The 20,639-nt window shown below is 49.5% G+C and overlaps 2 protein-coding genes and 1 long non-coding RNA gene across 5 annotated transcripts; 2 read left to right on the forward strand and 1 right to left on the reverse strand.

Moving 5' to 3' along the window:
- The first annotated feature begins 389 nt into the window (after positions 1–389).
- MTFP1 (mitochondrial fission process 1) lies at positions 390–8,210 on the forward strand. Of its 2 annotated transcripts, none has more exons than XM_053279175.1 (4): positions 390–786; positions 4,405–4,532; positions 5,958–6,190; positions 7,515–8,210. In XM_053279175.1, exons 1-4 carry the CDS (start codon positions 714–716, stop codon positions 7,588–7,590), a joined length of 510 nt encoding a protein of 169 aa, XP_053135150.1. In that variant the 5' UTR covers positions 390–713; the 3' UTR covers positions 7,591–8,210. The 2 variants fall into 2 exon arrangements, with proteins under 2 accessions (XP_053135150.1, XP_053135151.1); XM_053279176.1 differs by lacking the exon at positions 390–786 and adding an exon at positions 1,571–1,612.
- A 1,197-nt stretch (positions 8,211–9,407) lies between these two features.
- On the reverse strand, positions 9,408–18,121 carry LOC128337812 (zona pellucida sperm-binding protein 3-like). 2 transcript variants are annotated; one of them, XM_053279196.1, is made up of 10 exons: positions 17,965–18,082; positions 17,085–17,112; positions 16,397–16,492; positions 15,063–15,242; positions 14,082–14,262; positions 12,788–12,899; positions 11,624–11,715; positions 10,239–10,333; positions 9,946–10,026; positions 9,408–9,744 (listed from the first exon to the last, which is right to left on the reverse strand). In XM_053279196.1, exons 2-10 carry the CDS (start codon positions 17,110–17,112, stop codon positions 9,455–9,457), a joined length of 1,155 nt encoding a protein of 384 aa, XP_053135171.1. In that variant the 5' UTR covers positions 17,965–18,082; the 3' UTR covers positions 9,408–9,454. The 2 variants fall into 2 exon arrangements, with proteins under 2 accessions (XP_053135171.1, XP_053135170.1); XM_053279195.1 differs by lacking the exon at positions 17,085–17,112 and having other exon boundaries at positions 17,965–18,121.
- A 9-nt stretch (positions 18,122–18,130) lies between these two features.
- Positions 18,131–20,036, forward strand: LOC128337813 (uncharacterized). The gene is made up of 2 exons (XR_008312441.1): positions 18,131–18,402; positions 19,618–20,036. It is a non-coding gene; the product is annotated as an uncharacterized LOC128337813 (long non-coding RNA).
- The last annotated feature ends 603 nt before the right edge of the window (positions 20,037–20,639 follow it).

Genomic DNA, 20,639 nt, shown 5'->3' on the forward strand with positions numbered 1-20,639 from the left:
ATGTGCATCATAGATATGCAAAGTTTCACACACAAGGGTTGGGCAACCCACAGGGTTATAAAGTATATGCAGGCAGTATTGCAACTCGGGGGAAAAGGTTTCAAGAACTGGGAATGGCAAGAATCAGGGAATTGCGGGTGGGGGTGGTTGCGTCCCACGTGCCTTTTCCACAATTGCATGGGCAGAAATCTGGCCCCCAATGGGGATGGGAATAAGCAGGGGAATGTCGATCACCGGCTGGAATCACCAGCAGCAGGGGAAGCTTTTCCTGGCGTGGAAGTAAAGACACGGTGTGTGTGTGTGTGTGTGTGTGTGTGTGTGTGTGCGCGTTCACCTGCTGAATGTCAGCCTGGTTGCTGCAGAGCCCGGCAATTGGCCATTGGGGGGAGAAAAGTGTGTGGCTGGCTGGAGGAGGCGCCGTGGCGGGGGGTTCCCCAAGCGCGGAGGCGGAGGAGGGCGCTCGGCTTGGCCGGCCCCTCGCCGGCTCTCCCCGCCCTCCTGCCGGGCAAAGCGACCGACCAGTGGGAAGGCGGCTCGCCCGGCGGGCTCGGGTTCGGCGGGCTCCATTGGCCGCCGGGCTGGCCGTGCGTGCGCCACGGAGAGGGCCCCGCCGCTGGAGCCCGCGCTGGTGCCTCGCCGTGCCTGCCGGCCTGGGACGTCGCTGCCTGCCCTCGGCCAGCGGCTCGCATCGGCGCTGCTGAGCCCGGCCGGCCATGGGGTCGCCCGCCGACCAGCCCGCGCCGCCGCCGGTGGACCTTTATCGGGACACGTGGGTGCGCTACCTGGGTGAGTTGGCGGGGCGCGCCAGGCTGGGCAGGGCGCACGACCCCGGGCACGCTGGCGGCAGAGTGGGCCAGCTGGGAGCCATGGGGCTTCCTGGCGAGGAGGCACGTGGGGGCTGAGTCCCCGGCTGGGAAGCCCCACAGCCGCGCGAGTCAGTGTCCTGCTGCTGCTGGGCTCCGGGAATCCTGCTTGGGAGTACAACACGCGCGCACCCACGGGCACCTGCGCGCTCCTTCGTGAGCAGCTCCGATTGCCCTCGGCGAGGCTTCTGGGGCCAAATCCGCTTTAAGGTGGGCCCGCAGGGGTTGCCAACTCTTCCCTTGCTGCAGGGCTCCTGTGCCTCTAGCAGGAGCTGCCCGGCAGGCGGGAATTCAGCTTTCCTCTGGGTGATGCTTGCTGTTATGCCGCTTTTAAACCGGTTGGGGAGGAGCGCCTCCAAGCAGGGAAGTTCGCCCTCCTCCTGATAAGATAACAAGCATCGCCTTGTTGTCACCATGAAGCGGTATGCAGGAGAGAGAGAGAAGCAGCTTTTTAAAGAAACTACTACTACTATATTACTATTATTTATATGCCGGATTTCAACATAAGTTTCCAAAACAGTTGACATAGAATAAATAAATAAGATGGTCCCCAGTCCCTAAAGAGCTACAGTCTAAAAAGAAACATAAGGCAGACACCAGCTATGGCCCCTGGAGGGATGCTGTGCTGGGGTTGGATAGGGCCAGTTGCTCTCCTCCCACTAAATATAAGTTTATAAGAGAACCGCCGCTCTAAAAGGTGTCCCTTTTGCTCCGTTGGCTGCTTGAGATGGGAAAAGAATCATCTGGAGGTAGGATTCTTGAGTCAGGAACTGCATGCACCTTTCCTCTGAGGAGTATTTTCACGTGTGACAATTTGTGTACACTGGGTAGAGATCCACATCTCAGATACACACACCATAAATCTGATGGATAAATAAATAAGTGTGTGTTCTGCTGCACACACACTTCCTGCTCAGCCCCGAAGTGCTGAATCAAGAACACGGGCAGTTGGTGACCTTGAAAGGAAGGGCATTAAATATTTAAAAAATGCAACTAGGTCAGATCTCATGGAGAGCTTTTGCAGGCGAAGCGTTCTCTCTTTGGCAGAAAGGTGATGAATGCACAGATGGGGCTGAAGCTAAGCAAGTCTATGTGTGGTTGGGGCATGGATGGGAGACCTGTGTGTGCCACCTTTGGGATTAGGGCCCTGGCTCTGGGGTAGAGCATCTGCTTTGTGTGCAGAAGGGCCCCAAGTTCAGTCCCTGGCAGCATCTTCAGATAGGCTTGGGAGAGACGCCTGCCTGGAACCTTGGAGAGCTGCTGCCAGCCAGTGTAGACGATACTGAGTTACCTGAACCAAGGGTCTGACTCAGTATATGGCAGCTTCCTATGTTCCTATGAGGAAGCTCTTGGTCTTCACAGTTATGGTGGCATTTGTCGGAAGAGGCACACACCGTAACCATGAAGGTGGGTGTCCCCGTGGCTGGCACGCTTGGACGCCCAAAGGCCATGGTAGTGGGGGCTGATGGGAGTTGTAGTCCATCATCATCTGGGGACACGTGCTGAGAAACTGTTGTTGTTATTGTTGGGTTTTGGTAAGTGAAAAAATATTTAAATGCATCCTTGAATTTAAATCCCCCAAAGTAATAAACAGAATCCGCTGTGGTAGAGATTCACCTGCTTTTACATTCCTTTCTGATAGGGGGGGGGGGTTGTGAGTGTTTCGTGGGACCGCTTACAGATTAGGTTCTGATCTGGGACATTGGAGAAGAGGAAGAGTCCTCGTGAGAAATGCACCGGTCAGGATATTTCTGCTGCTCTAGTTAGAAGGCTGTCCTTGAGGTGTCCCCCTCGGGATCCTGGGGTGGGCTTTTCGAGGACACGGGGAGGAGAAAGAGGCTGCGTGCCGCATCCTGAAGAGTGCTGAGCAGCACAAAGGAACAGCAGAGGCTTTCTTGTGCAGCCATGCTAAATATAATCCACAGGGAACAGCTGCTCTGCTCAGACACACGAGGCAAAACTGACGGCAGAGGTGAAACTTTAGATCTGGAGGTTACCGGCAGCACATTTGGCTTAATGTATTAGGTTGTTATCCTGTCCTTCCTCCAAGCAAGGTTCCCCCCCCCCACTCTCCCGTGCTCACTTCCCAACAACCCTGTGAGGCAGAGACATAGGGAGCTGCCATATACTGAGTCAGACCCTTGGTTCAGGTAACTCAGTATCGTCTACACTGGCTGGCTGCAGCTCTCCAAGGTTACAGGCAGGAGTCTCTCCCAGCCCTACTTGGAGATGCTGCCAGGGAAGGAGCTCGGGACCTTCTGTATGCAAAGCAGATGCTCTCTGCACTGAGCTATGGAATCCCCCAAAACAGCACTCGTAGGTCTCCCATCCAGGCACTGACCACACCAAGACCTGCTTAGCTTCAGCACAGTGGCCATATCATGTGCCTTTTGACCAGAGCTGCACAAATGCCATGGTTGGATGACAATTCCTGTCATCTGGGAGGACTGAAGTTGTCAGCCTTGCTTTGGACCATGCTCCAGGACCCTAGGATGGCCAGCCCGAGGTCTCCCTGGAAGCAAATCCGGGGTGCCGTTAAAGGTGTCAGGTGGGGAAATCAGTCTGTGGGGCAGAATCCACCCGGCGGAGGTCCCACACAAGCCCCACGGAATTGCTCCCGGACAGCTGTGTGTTAGTTTCAGTGACGCCTACTAACTGAGCCAAGAGGCAGCTTTTCAAAGTGGAGATTCTCTTTATTTATTTATTACTTATTATTTAAAATATTTATACCCCGCCCCTCCAGTGCACTACTGCTCGGGACGGCTCACCACAATACGATACACACAGATACAATAAAAGTAATAAAATTAACCCCCCCAAAATTAAGTCAGATTAAAAACCACAATTATTAGGTTCAAATTAAAACCGAGAATTATAAAAAGCTAAAGAACCTACCAGATATGCCAAGACAATAATGGAGCATTAAAAAGCCTCCTTAAAAAGCCTCCTTAAAAAGGTGCGTTTTGAGATGTCTTTTAAAAACACTGAGGGAGGGAGCCTGGCGAAGCTCTTCAGGGAGGGCGTCCCAAAGCCGAGGGGCCACAGCCGAAAAGGCCATGTCACTAGTCCCCACCAACCGGATCTCTGTTAGTGGCGAGGTCAAGAGCAGGGCCCGTGATGGAGCAGGGGGAGAGCAACTGGCCCTATCCGTCCCCAGCACCGCATCCCTCCAGTGGCTGTGGCTGGTGTCTCTCTGACATTTCTTTTTCGATTGTGAGCCCTTTCGGGGCAGGGAGCCATTCTGTTTATTTCTGCCTAAACCACTTTGGGAACTTTTGTTGAAAAGCAGAAGATAAATATTTGTTGCAGTCGTCGTCGAAATCCCGGTGGGCCGTGCCGCATGTTAATTAACGGGAGAGAGAACTGCTGCCTCGATTTCCTTCCTTGGGCCCCACGATGCTCTTGGGTAGCCCTAAGGGGGCGGGGCAGGCGATGCCCGCCCGAGTCGGAGTCAGGGGCTCTGAACCGTATTCTGGGCGGAGTCTGGGGTGGTGGTGGGAGGGGCGTTGAGGCTCCCGCTGACCTTTGCCCTTTCTTGCAGGCTATGCGAATGAGGTTGGCGAGTCGTTCAGGGCCATCGTGCCCGTCTCGTTGGTCTGGGCGAGCTATGGCGTGGCAACCGCCTACGTGACGGCGGACGCCGTGGATAAGGGCAAGAAAGCCGCTGCGGTGAGTATGCCGAGCTGCCGTGGAGATCTTGGCTTGTCGAGGGTCCCGGATTCAGCCGCTGGCAGCCCCTCCAGGCAGGGCTGGGAAAGACTCCTGCCTGAAGCCTCGGAGGGCTGCTGCCAGTCAGTGCGCTGTAGACCAGGGGTTCCCAACCTGTGGTGCTCCAGATGGTGCTGGACTACAACTCCCATCATCCCCTGCTGTGATTTATTTCGGCTGTTCCCTCCCTGGCGTCCGCCCTGAGCAGTAGTGTACTGGAGGGGCGGGGAATAAATATCTTAAATTATTATTAATAATGATAATGATAACCGGAAAAATATACGAAAAACGCCAACAAGGAAATAATGATTTGCTATTACAAGCCTAGTCCAACTAGAAGGGGTTATTTAAACAAGTCAAAATAATCGACATAGCAGTACCAGGGGATAGCAGAATAGAAGAAAAAGAAATAGGAAAAAAATCACCAAATACAAAGATCTACAAATGGAAATTGAAAGGCTGTGGCAGAAAAAGACCAAAATAATCCCAGTGGTCATTGGCGCCCTGGGTGCAGTTCCAAAAGACCTTGAAGAGCACCTCAACACCATCGGGGCCACGGAAATCACCATCAGCCAATTACAAAAAGCAGCTTTACTGGGAACAGCCTATATTCTGCGACGATATCTATAACAACTGACAATAAAATTCAGCCATCCCAGGTCCTTGGGAAGGACTCAATGTCTGGATAAAACAAACCAATCAATAGCACCTGTCTGACTGTGTAAACAATAGTAATAAATAATTAATATAGGTTGCAAACCCCTGGTGTAGACAATTTCGAGCCATGTACTGATTTGATGTAAAGCATCTTCCTATGCTCTGCAACCGTGGTAGAGCCTCTGCTCAGTATCTCAGTGGTAGAGCCTCTGCTGTGCTGGCAGAAGGTCCCAGGTTCCCTCCCTGGCAGCCTCTCCAGGTAGGAACTTGGGAGAGCCATTGCCAGTCAGAGCGGGCAATACTGAGGTAGATGGACCAAGGGTCTGACTCAGTTTGGCAGCGTCATCAGTTCCTAGCCTTAGATGGACCTGACCCAGCAGGGCTTTTCTGATGGAGAAGAGAGCTGGTTTTGTGGCAGCCAGCATGACTTGTCCCCTTAGCTAAGCAGGGTCTGCCCTGGTTGCATCTGAATGGGAGACGAGAAGTGTGAGCATGGGAAGATCTTCCCCTCAGGGAATGGAGCCACTCTGGGATGAGCAGCTTGGTTCCAAATTCCCTCCCTGGCAGCATCTCCAAGAGAGGGCTGAGATAAATTCCTGCCTGCAACCTTGGAGAAGCTGCTGCCAGTCTGTGAAGACAATACTGAGCTAGATAGACCAACAGTCTGACTCAGTAAATGGCAGCTTCCTATGTTCCTATGTGCTTCTCCTTCCTTCCTGCACTCCACAGACAAAGTCTCAGGAGGAAGGGAGGACCTCCAGAGCAGCCGTGGCGGTTGTGGACACCTTCATCTGGCAGGCGCTGGCCTCCGTGGTCATTCCGGGTTTCACCATTAACCGGATCTGCACTGCCTCTCTCTACCTCATGGGCAGCAGGACCCGCTGGCCCCTCTCGGTCCGGAAGTGGGCAACCACCGCTGTGGGCCTCTCGGCCATCCCTTTCATCATCAAGCCCATTGACAGGTAAGGCTGGCAATGCACCTCCGGGAAGCCCACACCAGACAGTTTGCTGAACGCGTTTCCAGATATTGGCACACGTTTCCCTGTAAAGGATTGTACACGCATTCATTTGTACCTATACAATGATGTAAAATGTAAATAATATATAATGATAACAACAACCTAGGTACAGCCCCTCACGGATGCAGCGTTCAAACAGAAGTGGAGGAGGGCTGGTCTTGTGGTAGCCAGCATGAATTGTCCCCTTTGCTAAGCAGGGTCCGCCCCAGTTTGCATTTGGATGGGAGACTAGAAGCGTGAGCACTGTAGCACTGGAAGATATTCCCCTCAGGAGATGGAGCCGCTCTGGGGAAAAGCAGAAGGTGGTTCCCAGTTCCCTCCCTGGCGGCATCTCCAAGCGAGGGCTGAGAGAGACTCCTGCCTGCAACCTTGGAGAAGCCGCTGCCAGTCTGTGTACTGTAGACAACACTGAGTTAGATGGACCAATGGTCTGACTCAGTATATGGCAGCTTCCTATCTTCCTATGGTTTGCATTTGAATGGGAGACTACCTGTGTACAGTAACTGCTAACTGAGCAAAGAGGCACCTTTTAAAAGCGGTGATTCTCTTTATTGAACAGGGGGAAAGCAACTGACCCTCTCCGTCCCCAGCACGGCATCCCTCCAGTGGCTGTTGCTGGTATCTATCTTATATTTCTTTTTTAGATTGTGAGCCCTTTGGTGGACAGGGAGCCCCTTGATCTATTTAGTTACATCTTTTGGAACTTTGTTGAAAAGCAGTATATAAATATTTGCCGTATTGATATTTGTATCAGTGTGATCTGCACCCCATGACGTTGCCTGGTCAATGACACTGGCCTCGCCTACTGGTTTATTTATATTGCACTGGAATGGATTACCAAAATTTTGATATAGGACAGATCCTTGCAGCTTGCTCTTGCTTGTGAACTTCAAATGTATGTCTCTATCTATTCATTTATTCATTCTCTCTCTCTCTCCTTTCTCAAAATGAAACCGTTGGCCAACAATCAATCAGAATTAAGCCTGATGCAATTGACGATCCTGTGACATATTCTCCTCTCCTGTTAATCTGCAGTGTCGCGCGACCTATTGATCCTGGCCGGCTTCCCCTCTCCCTTCTTTTCCGAGTCATTGGTGACCCCTAGTGTCGATCCTTGGCAAACTCTGTTTTGCCTTTCCTTTCTCTGCTTCACGCAGGGCCTTGGCCGTGGTGGCAGGGAGTGATGGGAGTTGTAGTCCTGCAGCAGCAGCTGGGGCCCCAAGTTTGAGCCACCCTGTTCTGACGCCGCCTTTTGCCTATCTTGCAGGTCAGTGGATTTCTTGATGGACTCCAGTTTTCGCAAGCTCTACAGCACAGAAGAGAAGCCGCCCTCTTCCTTCTGACGTGGCTGCCGCCGCGTCCAATTGCCCACACTCACCGGCTACTACCTCTTTTTCCAGGCCACGTGCTGTCGGGACTTTTAAGATGTTGAAATCCAACTTAGCAAGGTCCAGCATGGAAGATGCGAGAACCAGGCACGGATCGACACTTGATCTTAGCCAGTAGGCTGAGAAGCATGGACCCATCTTTTGGAATTACAGCCACTGTGCAAAAAAAGTGGAGGGTGTTTTTCCTCCTCTTTGGGGGGACAGTCGGCTCCAATTTACTGGTAGCCGTTCCCAGGAGCAACACAGCTTGGCTCGCCGAGAGATGTGGCATCGATGATGCACTGTGAAACTCTTTAAGAGCTGGACGGTTTAATTGCACTATTGAAACTTAAATGGAGGTAGTTCCACCTGTCTCCCTTTGTTGCTGATCGGGTGAGCAACTCGAGTTCTCCTGCTGCGCTTGGGTTGCAACTCCCATCACCCTCCCTGCTGCAGTTTGTTGCAGCAGGGGATGATGGGAGGTGTAGTCTGACAGCAGGAGAGCCTCGGGTTGGCCAGTTGCAGCTTCTTGTAGTTACTTTTCTTCCTATCCTAGGAATAATATTGACAATAAAAACCATGACTCTGAATCCGGATTTGCGTCCGAGTGTTTCACACACAGTTTTTGAGCCGTCTTTCTTTTTCTATGTAAACTGCTTTGGGAACTTTGTCGTAATAATTATTGTTGGCATAGTTAATACAATTTAGTATTGATGTCGCCTTCTCTGGTGCTGGAAATCTTACCATGAGCCTCTGTCTTCCTTGCAGTGACAGATGTCCTCTGTTTTCCCCCAACCCACTTTCTTGTGAGACAGTGAGGTCGTTCACACAATTAAAAGAAACTGTCTTCTACCTGGGTTTGGGAGCTGTGGATGCTCCCAGTTTTTGGTTTTGTGGAAGCAAGGTAAGGGGAAAAGATACCCAGGTTTCCCCCCTCACTTTGCTTCTACATAACCAAAAACTGGGAGCATCCACAGCTCCCAAACCCAGGTAGAATATAGTTTTTGATTGTGTGAATGACCTGAGTAAGTTCTTATATCCTTGTCTTTCTACCCTGCAGCTTCAAAATCCATGTCTAACATACATCTACAACAAATAGTTCTGGTAAGAACGAATCTGCCTACTTTCCTTTCATTCTCCATATGACTAAATTTGGTCCAAACCACTTGCACCTCAAATGTTCATGTGTCCACCATCTTGTATCAGAGTGTATGACATCACACATGTTATTGGTTCATATTGGTCCAGGCATTGTGAAGGTGATGTGTGGAGTAGGACCATACACATGGACAGATAGACACACACAAAGCCAGGGGATCTCATAAGCTTATTTCCCTTAAGGAAAGTAGGCTAAAAACCAATTATTTTTACATCTATTATATACTTTGAAGAGTTTGATATGCTTGTGCAAAAGCAAATCATACTTCATGATTACAGATATTGACGGACCTTGTTATCTGAGGTTCCAGTATTAATGGATTTACATATCTGGGGTTCAATAATAATAATAATAATTACTACTACATTTATATCCCGCTCTTCCTCCAAGGAGCCCACACAAACACACCCACCCCTTTGGAGATAGGAGACCATCTTATTTGTTTTTTCCATGCAAACAGCTTTGAGAACTTTGATTGAAGAGTGGTTATAAATATTCAGCATAGTAGTATTTAAGGAGGTTCTAAAAATAAATATCAGAGTTGTCTTCTATTCAGATAAACACAGAAGAAAAAGCTTTCCTAGAGCAGCAAGGCCAGTGAAGGGGCAGCACTGAAGCAGAATCTAGAGCCAGCTTAGGAAATTTTTAAATATTTTTTTATTTTCACGCAAAAGGACAGGGTTATACTTTCTCTAGGGTGTCTGATTTCAGCTTGACATAGTCCAGGCTAGATTCCTTCTCCGTGGCTTCCGCCTCGGCCATGGCCAGGGCCCCGACCACCGTCTGCAGCTCTGTCTGGAAGGGCTGCTCCTTCCGGTCTTTCAGGAGCTGGTGTCCTCTGCCCATTCGGGAATAGCGGAATAAGGCCAGGGCCAGAGCCAGGAGAGTCCCAACAAAGAGGGCAGCCAGGATGCAGCTGCCCACAAAGGCAATGCTGACCAGCAGTAGTTTCTTCATGGTGTGGCACTGCCCTGTCGAGAAGGAGGAGATGTTTGCGAGACAGAAGGGTTTCATGCATGCCTCCTCAAAGCAGATTTATTCACACTCCCTCCAGTTTGGTTTTCTTAACCTTTGCAAGATGATCCTGGTTCTCCCTAATTTGTCCAGGATTTCCCATTGAGAAGGGTTCTCCCAGCGTACTGCTGAAGGGCTAGAAAGAGAGAAACACCAACCTTCAAACCATGGGACGCCTTCCTTCTGCACTGTCAGAGGTCCAACCACAACTCTGTGCCGGCTTCCTTCGCCTGCAAAGGCTATTTGCAGAAAAGAGAAGAAGAGTACTGAAGGTTTCTTGAAGCAGCAGAGAATAGCAAGAGCCGTGCTGGACAAAGCTTGCCACATGCATTGCCCCCTTTGCTAAGCAGGGTCCACTCTGGTTTGCATTTGAAGGGGAGAAGTGAAGGCTCTCACTTCTGGGCTCTGGCCAGACTTTAGAAGTTGTGCCATAAGAAGAATTAGCAGGTACCTGGGACAAGTCCAGAGTGATGGGATGCAGATGGGCAGTGGGTGTCACAGCAATTGCAGACCGAGGCCTGGGATGGCTCGTCCATGTTCTTCCACCTAGAAGAGGCGTCATCTTGCCACATCATTACAAGTTGATTGTGGAATACTATTTATACTGCCTTTCATTAAAGACTCTCTTACGGTCACACAAAAGCTAACACAAGACTATAAAAACCACACAAGATATTAAGCTAGAATATACAGATCTGATTAAAAGTTTGGAAACAAGCACAATATAACCATAACAATGACAAACCAGCAGCAATAGAAACAATCATATAAAGGACTGGGTAAAAAGCCAAGATCTGACTCACTTTCCAAGAACTGTGATGGAGAGATTTAGAATATGGTTTTAAAAATTTAAAATTGTGTTTTAAATTTCTTGTTTTTGTTTTTTTTTAAACTAATGTTTTAATGTTGTTTTTATCTTGTTGTAAACTGCCCAGAGACGTAAGGTTTGGGCGGTATAAAAATATGTTTAAATAATAAATAAATAAATAAAGAGGGTTTCCCCCGACTCTGCTGCTGCTGCCGCCCTCCCAGTTTAGCTTGGTTCTGCCACTTGCCTACTTCAGGATGTGGTTCCCCATGGCAGCCCAGCACGCGTGGGGTAAGGGCTTCCTTTCCTTCTCAGCTGGTCCATGTCAGAGGTGGCCAACCAGCTGGACTACCATTCCCATCATTCCCAGGTGCAGTTTGTTGCAGCTAGGAATTATGGGAGCTGTAGTACCACTCAGGTTGGCCACCCCAGGCTACATGCACAGCAAGCAATGCGCATATGGTAGAGAGACGTCTGGCCCACTTTGCAAGGGAGCAGAGGGGGAGGAGGGGCTGCCTTAAGTGTGAGCGGGTTTCTCCCCTTAGCAGGAGAGCCGACCTCTCCAATCCTTGGTCTGGCAGCTGCAGCCCTGATCTTGGTCCTTCCTCTGCCACCAGGGCACTTTCCAGACTACCCGCTCAACAGCAGCAATATGCTTCGGTTCGGGCAAATCGCATCCAAAACATAAACAGCAAAGTGTCCAGCAGGGGGAGCAGTCTCACGAAAACAACCAGAAAATACAGCAACCTTTTTACGCCAGACATACAACATTATAGCAATAAATCGCAGCAATTAAATCCGAAACGAGGCATCCAAAATGCCAACGACACCCTGCTGTCAGCGTAGGGACATGTCATGACACAAGAAGTGCGGAAGCACACATCCGAGATACGCCGTGACCCCTTTGCAGGGTCTAATCGGGAAAGCGCCCAGAAGAGGTACTCTAGTTTGCTAACTTGCCCCTTGCAGCAGGTCCCCAGAGACGCCCCGCTCACCCACCCCGGCTTCATGGAGGGCTTCCAGCTCACCGGGAAGAGGCACTGTCCCAGGAACAGGTCTTCTTGCCAGAGTTTGTGGGGATCCTTCGACTCCATGCCGTCAGGAAGCAGTGGATGTAGATCTGGGGGGAGGAAAACCAGGGCAGCTCTGTGTGCATGCACCTACTCTTTGGGGTACGTGTGCTGAAGGCGTGCAGTGGCTGGGGATACCTGGAGCTTCGTGAGCAGCTGCAGCTCAATGCAAGTGGAAATGGGCAAGACTCAAGCTCACACCAGAGCAGAAGATGCAGTTATCTACTGTACATTAATTCCGCTCCAAGAAAAGCAGGTTGCTTGATTCATCAGGGCAATGTGATAGACTGGCTTACTTATTCTGCTCTTGCTGGTTATGGAGGGGTCCCGAAGCCCCCGACCACCAAGCTACCGGAAGCTGGAGGAGTTACATAAGAACAGCCCTGCTGGATCAGGCCCAAGACCCATCCCGTCCTGCATCCAGTTTCCCACAGTGGCCCACCAGATGCCTCTGGGAAGGCCACAGGCAAGAGCTGAGGGCATGCCCTCTCTCCTACTGCTGTTGCTCCCCTGCGACTGGTATTTAGAGGCCTCTTGCCTAGAGGTGGCTTACAGTCCTCCGACTAGTAGCCATTGATAGACCTGTCCTCATTGAATTTGCCTAAGCCCCCTTTAAAGCCACACAAGCTAGTGGCCAGTTCCAGAGTGCCAGGTGTTATCCACACGCTCCTCAAGCCTCCTGCAGCCCCAGGGACTAGAGACTTGTTTCAATCCAATGGAAGGCTCAGAATGCTTCACTTGACAGGAGGAGCTGCTCTGTACTTGAAAGACACAGCCCTGGGGACATCCACCCCAGCAGCAGGGACATGCACGAAATGCATTGTGCGTTCTGTTCCAAGCTCGGAACGGAACGTAAAATGTGTGACACATGGCGTGTCGGAACAACAGAACCACCCCGGTCTGTTGGAATGGACCAACCCTGTTCCAAGCACCATTTTGGATTCCAAAAGGGAGTGTTCTTGAAGTGGAACATTCCAGCCTCAGAATTTTCTGCCTGCCCACTGAAGGATCTCCAGAGGATCTCCACCGAAGGATCTCCGGCTCCAGCTTCCTTCCTGGAGTGCCTGGCTCTCTCGCTTGCCTTGCATGGCCGACAGACGACTCCCCAAGCCAGATTCTTACCTCTTCCTCCAGTTCACCCGTCACTAGGAAGGCGGGCAGCATGAACACAATCACAGAGTCTTCTTTCCGAAACCAAGAGGCTGCAGTCCCGGCCTCCTCTGCATACAGACACCTGCCAAATCAGCCAATTAGAGCAGGGGCCTCGATACTGTTGGGCGACAGGTCCCAAGTTTGGGAAACTCCCCCTCCCGGGCCGGCCCATCCTCTAGGCAGACCTACAGTAGGTGGTTGTTGCCTAGGGCGCCAGTTCTTGGGGGGCGCATATAATAAACAGGGCCAGAATTGAGCACTGCCAACTATTCCGTCTCCCGTTTGTTTTGCACCCCAACACACAGCACAGTGGTGCAATAATGCAAGATGTAATCCGGCACCCTGCTCCCCAGAGGACCTGTACATCCTGTACCCCAAGATACAGTCTTTGCTTTACCCAGCAACCCAGTAAGCAGCTAGACTCCTAAGCTGCACCCCACTTTCGAAGATGAACTGCCTACCTCAGCATTCGTTTCCTAAAGGAGATTGAGTTTAGGACTGAATTTCTGAATTAATAGCATTGTTCCACACCTCCCCTCCCTAATAAGAATTGCACTGGCTACCAATTTGTTTGAGCAAAATACAAAGTGCTAGTTATTACCTATAAAGCCCTCAATGGCTTGAGTCTGGTTTGTTTTTGTTTTTTTAAACTCATGCAGGAATGCATTTTGGTGCAACACCATGATTAGACCTGGTGGCTGCTAGCCACCTCCAGCCTCAGAGGCAGGATGCCTCTCAATACCAGTGGCAGGGGAGCAACAGCAGCAGGAGAGAGGGCATGTTCTCACTCTCTTGCCTGTGGGCTCCCCAGAGGCATCTGGTGGGCCCTGTGCGAAACAGGAGGCTGGACTAGGTGGGCTTCCTTGGGCCTGATCCAGCAGGGCTGTTCTTATGTACTAGACCAACCATGAATAAAGTCCCAAATGCTACCAGAGGTAGGCCAAGCACAAAACTTGTAGTCACCCATTTCCTTCTCATACTAAGCGTTTGCTCACGGAACAACTCAAAACGGTAGTCCTAGTATTGATTGGTGGGTCTGTCTGGTGTTTGTTGTCTTCCAGATCCCAGTAAACATTTCTGGGGGGTTGGACTACAACTCCCATAATCCCTTGTCACAAAAGCCACAGAGATCCAAGACTGCTTGCAATAATGGGAATGTTTCCCAGGAACTAAGAGGCATGAGGAGCCGCCATGTTGCCACCCCCTTCTTGGGGAGTTCGCTGCCGCCAGTTCCCCTCCCTCCAACTCATGGCATGCCACTCACCCATGGTTGTCCACAATGATGTAGGCCCTCCTGGCGCGGTTCAGGTGGAGTCTATCTGTCCCATAACACTCGTCAATGAAGATCTTGGGGAACAGGCTTGGACCTGGCTGGACTCTGGCTTCCAAGCGGATCTCGGAGCCTTCCACATAGACACGGCGTTCGACCGGAACGTGGAAGCCATCTGAAACCAAGCGGGGGAAATGTGTCATGGCCGTCCCAGCAGGGTTCGATGCCTCCCAGTAACATCGCTAGAGGAGAGGGGGGCTGTGTCTGCACCCCCCAGCAGTGCACATAGCCCCCACTCTGCCCCCGGCTCCTGTACACACGGCTCCTGCTCCAACCCACTAGAGGTCCTACCACTTCTAGTGGGGGCCAGGAACAGGGGGCGCTGGGAAGGAGCAGTAGGTGGGCAGGTGGTAACAGAGCCAAGGAGGCAGGCAGGTAGCGGTGGGAAAGCAGGAGAAGCAGGGAAGCAGCCCCCAGGAGTATAGGAAGCTGCCGTATACTGAGTCAGACCATTGGTCTATCTAGCTCAGGATTGTCTTCACAGACTGGCAGCGGCTTCTCCAAGGTTGCAGGCAGGAGTCTATCTCAGCCCTATCTTGGAGATGCTGCCAGGGAGGAGGGAACTTTGAACCTTCTGCATGCAAATGCTCTTCCCAGAACAGCCCTATCCCTTAAGGGGAGTATCTTCCAGTGCTCACACACACACACACACACACACACACACACACACACACACACACGGTCTCCCATTCAAATGCAAACCAGGGCAGACCCTGCTTAGCAAAGGGGACAATTCATGCTGGCTGCCACAAGACCAGCTCTCTGGCACAGCCGCTCACATACGTTCCAAGGGCAAACTGTAACACCGGGAGCGCCACCCTGGTACCTCCCCCATTCAGGATTAATCACAACTTCAACCAAGCCCAACAGACACCAACACAACATGACCGGGTGCTGGAGAGAAACCCATCTTACCATCCAGGACCCGGAGAGAGAAGTTCATCTTGGCAACGTCTTTGGACTGAGCAGCTTGTATGAATTCGACTCGAGCCTGTGTGCTGGAAGCTGTGGGGCTAGCAAATGTGGTTGCTGGCTCACTGGCCACCGTGGTGACCACAGCATCGGAGGCGTCACTCCACATCAGGCCCTTTGCAGCTGAGGAAGAGAGAGAGAGAGAGAGAGAGAGAGAGCGAGCACCTGATGAGGTCTTTGCTATGGAAGAAGGCACTACAGAGTTATGGCCCCATAAGATGCAATCACCACTTTTGCTCCTATGAAGCTCGTCCATGGGTTTTAGAGAAAGCTGCTTTACACCAAGCTAGTTTACAATGACTGGACCTTCTGCACGCAGAGCGGAGGCTCTCTCTGACCTACAGCCTCCTCCGTTTTGATACTCAAATATTTGCAACTAGTAGGCAAGGCCCATCATCGACCAGGCAAAGTCATTTTTAGAACCAGCGTGGTGTCCTGGCTAGAGTGCTGGACTAGGGCCGGGGAGACCCGAGTTCAAATCCCCATTCAGCCATGATACTAGCTGGGTGACTCTGGGCCAGTCACTTCCCTCTCCACCTAACCTACTTCACAGGGTTGTTGTGAGGAGAAACTTAAGTATATAGTACACCGCTCTGGGCTCCTTGGAGGAAGAGCGGGATGCAAAAAATAAAATAAGTTTTGCCTAGATTACACCAAAGGGGAAGTTCAAGGGTATAGGCGTGCTTGCAAATAGCTTATTTACTTAGGTTTCTAGCCTGTCCTATACCCAAAGGTCTCAGAGCGGGTTACAATAAAACCAATATAAAATGTAATTAAAACATCATAAAATCAAAAATTACAGTAAAAAATGCAGTGCCTGAGAGGGAAAGAAGCATGACATCTCTTGTCAAAGGCCAGGGTAAAGAGGGGCGTCTCCACCATTCTCCTGAATGTGAATGGGGAGGGCATTCCACAGCCTCGGGGCCACCACCGAGAAAGCCCTCTCAGGTGCCCCAACCCCTTTAACTGCTGGCAATGGTGGCACCACCAAGAGGGCCTATCCTACAGATCTTAACTGACGGGCAGGCCTATATGGGAGAAGACGTCCCTTCAGGTATTTCTATAGTAAGTAAAACTGTTTTCAATTTGTAGGATTTTAACTTCAAACTTCATTGTACTGAAAAGTCATACATAGTGAATTTGAACCAGGTTCTACCAGCCATACCAATTCCCACCTTTTACTTCTTGCACCGACCTCATCCCAACTCCCGTGTGCACCAGTCAGCTGAACATGCAAGCTTTCCCAGCCCCTCTGAGTATTGAACCCGTCACCTCACCATTGAAGAGGTTCCTGAAAAATCCCTTCTGGGCCGTGGTGCTGGAAGCCACGGTCGGAGTTGACACGTCAGCTGCTTGGGCCCAAACCTGGACGGCTGAAAGACAGAGGAACATAGTTGCCAGCTAAGTTCCAGTGATTAGGGATTCTGGGAGTCGTAGTCAACAACATCTGGGGGTCCCTGTTCGAGGGAACGCGCTGGGGTAGGAGTCTCTCTCAGCCCAATCTCAGAGTTGCCAGGGAGGGAACGTGGAACCTTCTGCTCCAAGCATTTTAGCTCAGAAGGGGGGAAAAGACAAGTGCGGGGAGATATGATAGAGGTCTCTAAAATCATGCATGGTGTAGAGGAAGTGGAGAGAGAGAAATTTCTCTCTCTCACACACACACACACACACCACACTAGAACCAGGGGTCACCCCATGAAATTGGATGCCAAGAAATTTAGGTCCAACCAACAGAAGTACTGTTTCAAACCACACATTGTCAACTTGTGGGATTCTCTGCCACAAGATGTGGTGTTGGCTACTAGTTTGGATGGCTTTAAGAGAGATTTGGGTAACTTCATGGAGGAAAAGGTCTATCAATGGCTACTAGTCGGAGGGCTATAGGCCACCTCCAACCTCAGAGGCACGATGCCTCTGAGCACCAGGTTCAGGGGAGTAACAGCAGGAAAGTGGACATGCACATACCTCTTGCCTGTGGGCTTTTCAGCAGCATCTGGTGAGAAACAGGATGTTGGACTGGATAGATCTTGGGCCTGATCCAGGAGGGCTTATGCTCTTAAGCATGCAGATGCTTTTCCCAGAGCAGTCCCATCCCCTCAGGGAAAAGTCTTACAGAGCTCACACACAGTCTCCCATTCAAATGCAAACCAGGGCAGACCCTGCTTAACCAAGGGGACAATTCATGCGCGCCACCACAAGACCAGCTCCCCTCCCAATGCCCTGTGGGCTCTCGCAGGACAAACAGCCAAGGGTTCCCACAGGGAGAAAGTCCTCTGTGGTGCTTCTGAGAAATACACACCATTGTTTGATTAGAGACCCTTTTAAATTGAGGAGCCTAAAAAAAGAAAGAAAAAGGTGGCAGCCTGAACAGCAGTTCTATAGACGAATGCTGTGCAGGGTGCCTTTAGGCAGAAGAGCTGGCTTGAGGTGTGCAGGAGTTCCCGGATGTGTTTGACTACAACACTCAACATCTCCAGCCACAGTGTCCAAAGGCTGAGGAGGATGGGAATTGTAGTCCAGCCACATCCTGGGACCCAACTCTGAGAACCCCTAGGTTGCTCTAAAAGAAGGAAAGGTTGTGCCATGGAGTCAGTGTTGACTCTCTGTAGTTTTCTTGGTAGGATACCAAAATGGTTTCTTATTGCCTTCTGCTCTAAAGAAGGTTGTAAACCCAGCGACCTCTAGTTCAGCAGGGCACTAGAGAACACAGAAAAACAAGCCCTGATACCATCCTGTCAAAAGCCAGGGTGTGTCTGCTACTGCTCAACAGCAGTGACCACCTGAGAAGATGATCTGTAATGACACAACCACTGGAACACCAGCCCAGTAGACCTTGAGAACTTACCCAATGGCCACAGAAACCCAACTGTCCAAAGAAACACCATCCCTCTTGCACAGTCAACCATCTTCAAGACAGAAGCAACAAAGAAAAGCCACATTAAGGCCGCTCCGTCAGGCTTCCTTAAATACAGCTCCTGCCAGATACTCAGTGAGGAAGAAAACTAGGCACACCTGAAGCTACCTTTCCTGGGATCCTTATTGGTCAGGGTCTCTACCCACACCTGGAGTGGAACTATGAGTTGTTTTAGTTGTCTTTGAGGCTGCAAGGCTAATAAACAGCCTTATACTAGGCATTATTGTACTCTGTGGGTTTATTTCTGAGTCCACATACTGAGGTTCCCATATAGCTTCTGTTGCTAAGGTTGCCAAATGTTTCCTGTTTTCACAGAAGGACCTTAATTGGAGATGAGGTTTCCAGCCAAATCCTGTGCACGCTTACTTGGTAAGTACTGTTCAATGATCTGGGGTTCATCTTAATTTTATTTTATTTTAATCTATCTATCTAACATATTTCTATACTGTCCAAAACTCACATCTCTGGGTGGCTTACAGCAAGCAAACAAAAAGTTATAACATTAGTTAAAATAAACAAACAGAAAACTTAAAACAGTTGTTAAAACCAAAATAAATGATATAGCAAAAGTTAACATTACAACTTAAAATTTTAAAGCAACATTTTAAAATGATGTTAAAACTGTTAAATTTTTGAGTAATTAACAATATTTGATTAATTAATAATTAGCAATATTTTCTGTGGAAGCTGTTTTGCAAACTCTTCTTGAAAAGTGGTGCACCCACACTTTGCCTTGATCAGAGATACATCAGGCAGAAACAAAGAGGTACTGTGTCACTGGAGGTCCTGTGCTGGGGGTGGATAAGGCCAGTTGCTCTCCTCCTGCTAAATAAAGAGAATCACCAGGTTAAAAGGTGCCTCTTTGCCAAGTTAGCAGGGGTTTGGGACGTCTCTCATTTCAGGGATGAAATTATGTGGGATGTCCCTCATTTCAGGAGCGGGGTGGAGATACACAAAACCAATGTTATCCCAAATGCATCTGCATTATATAGCCACAAACGATGCATAAGGATTGATCTACTTACATCCTTAGCTAAGTGAGCAGAACTTGATGGAAGTCGTAAATCTTAGATGCAGCAAAACATGGCCTTTAGAAGAAGATGTTTCCCCCTCCCAGTATAAAAGCCTGGTTGTGGGAAGTTTCTCTGCACCTTCATCCTCGGCAGCTGAAGTTCCACATACCTTGCGCTTCTGTATAATCTTTGTATACGTCCCTCGCTTCAGTTGCCCTGCAGTTAGTAAATATGGGGTGCTTCCCCCTGCTAGCAGCAGACACATCCCCCCCCACACACACACCGTGTGCCTTTCCGGCCTTGTCCGGGACCATACAAAGTTTAATGAAGCTTATTTTTCTTTTAACAGCCACTCTGAATTCACAGGGCATCATTTAACTCAGTCACACTTTTGCAGAAGCATATTCAGAATACACTGATACAGGAAAGCCTTGTACAGAATAATAGTATTTCATGCAGGTTTCTAGGGTGGTCACACTTGGAGCCCTTGAGAACTGGGCTTAGTTTTTAAAAATTGATTTTAAATGCTTGAGATGGAAGTGATGTATCTTGTTTCATTTTTTAAATACAGGTGGCGGAGAGCCTTTTTGGGGCTGTTCTGTAAGTTTGTCATGGCAGGCTTCGAGGGGACCCCCCGGACCTTATGTTGCGGATCTGATGATAAACTTTATTACTTACAGTATTTGACCAGTACAGAGATAGGAAGGAAAGAACATAATGTTACACCCAGTGGGACTGATGTGGTATGTGGTTGCAGGTTTCTAGGGTGGTCACATATTGAGCCCTTGAGAACTGGGCTTTATTTTATTGTTAAATTTCTATACAGCCTCTTCTTTTTTTATTTATTGTTAAACAATCTCAAGGAGGTTCACAGAAAAGTTAAAAACAAGACTGTACTTTTTTTAAAAAAATGGATTAAATACTTGAGATTCAAGTGATGGCTCTTGTTTCATTTTAAAATACCTCGAATGGCTCTTCTATGCCATTAGGTATCTAAAGAGTGATTTGAGGTATTTTAATTTAAGGGATTAGATGGACTATTTGCATAGCCATCAGCACCTCCATCAACACCTTTGGAGAAAGCAGAAGCCCAGAGAAAGCAGAAGGAGTTTTTTTCAAAAGCTGCTGGAAATAGGATTTTTTTTTAACCCCGGACATAACTCGGGCTAAGCCTGAATTCGTAGCCTCCCTTCAGACAAAAACAAAGCCCTGTCTGTCCTGGTCCCTGATAGCCCGCAGGGAGGTCAGGTTAAATCCAGGAAATATGTAGACTGGCACACTCCCATCAGGATTGGATTGGGTGGGGCGGGAGAAACCCTCTTTGTGAAACCTACAAGAGACAGAAACTGAATTGGAAACTTCATTATGTAGTAACTTCCCTGGAGAAAGCAGGAGAGATACGAAGAGGGAGAGAAAACATTGACTTCTTGACAGAGAGCAGCAGCTGAACCCAACCAGAGAAGTTTATGCAACATCTACAAAGTGTGTTCCTATGAGAATAGGATCATCACTCTCCTGCTGCATATAAATAGGCTCTTACAAAACTGTGGGCTGTTTGCTATGTTAATGTGTATTTCTTTATTAAAGGCAAAA

Source organism: Hemicordylus capensis, chromosome 15, assembly GCF_027244095.1.
Source record: "Hemicordylus capensis ecotype Gifberg chromosome 15, rHemCap1.1.pri, whole genome shotgun sequence".
Taxonomy (NCBI): Eukaryota; Metazoa; Chordata; class Lepidosauria; order Squamata; family Cordylidae; genus Hemicordylus; species Hemicordylus capensis.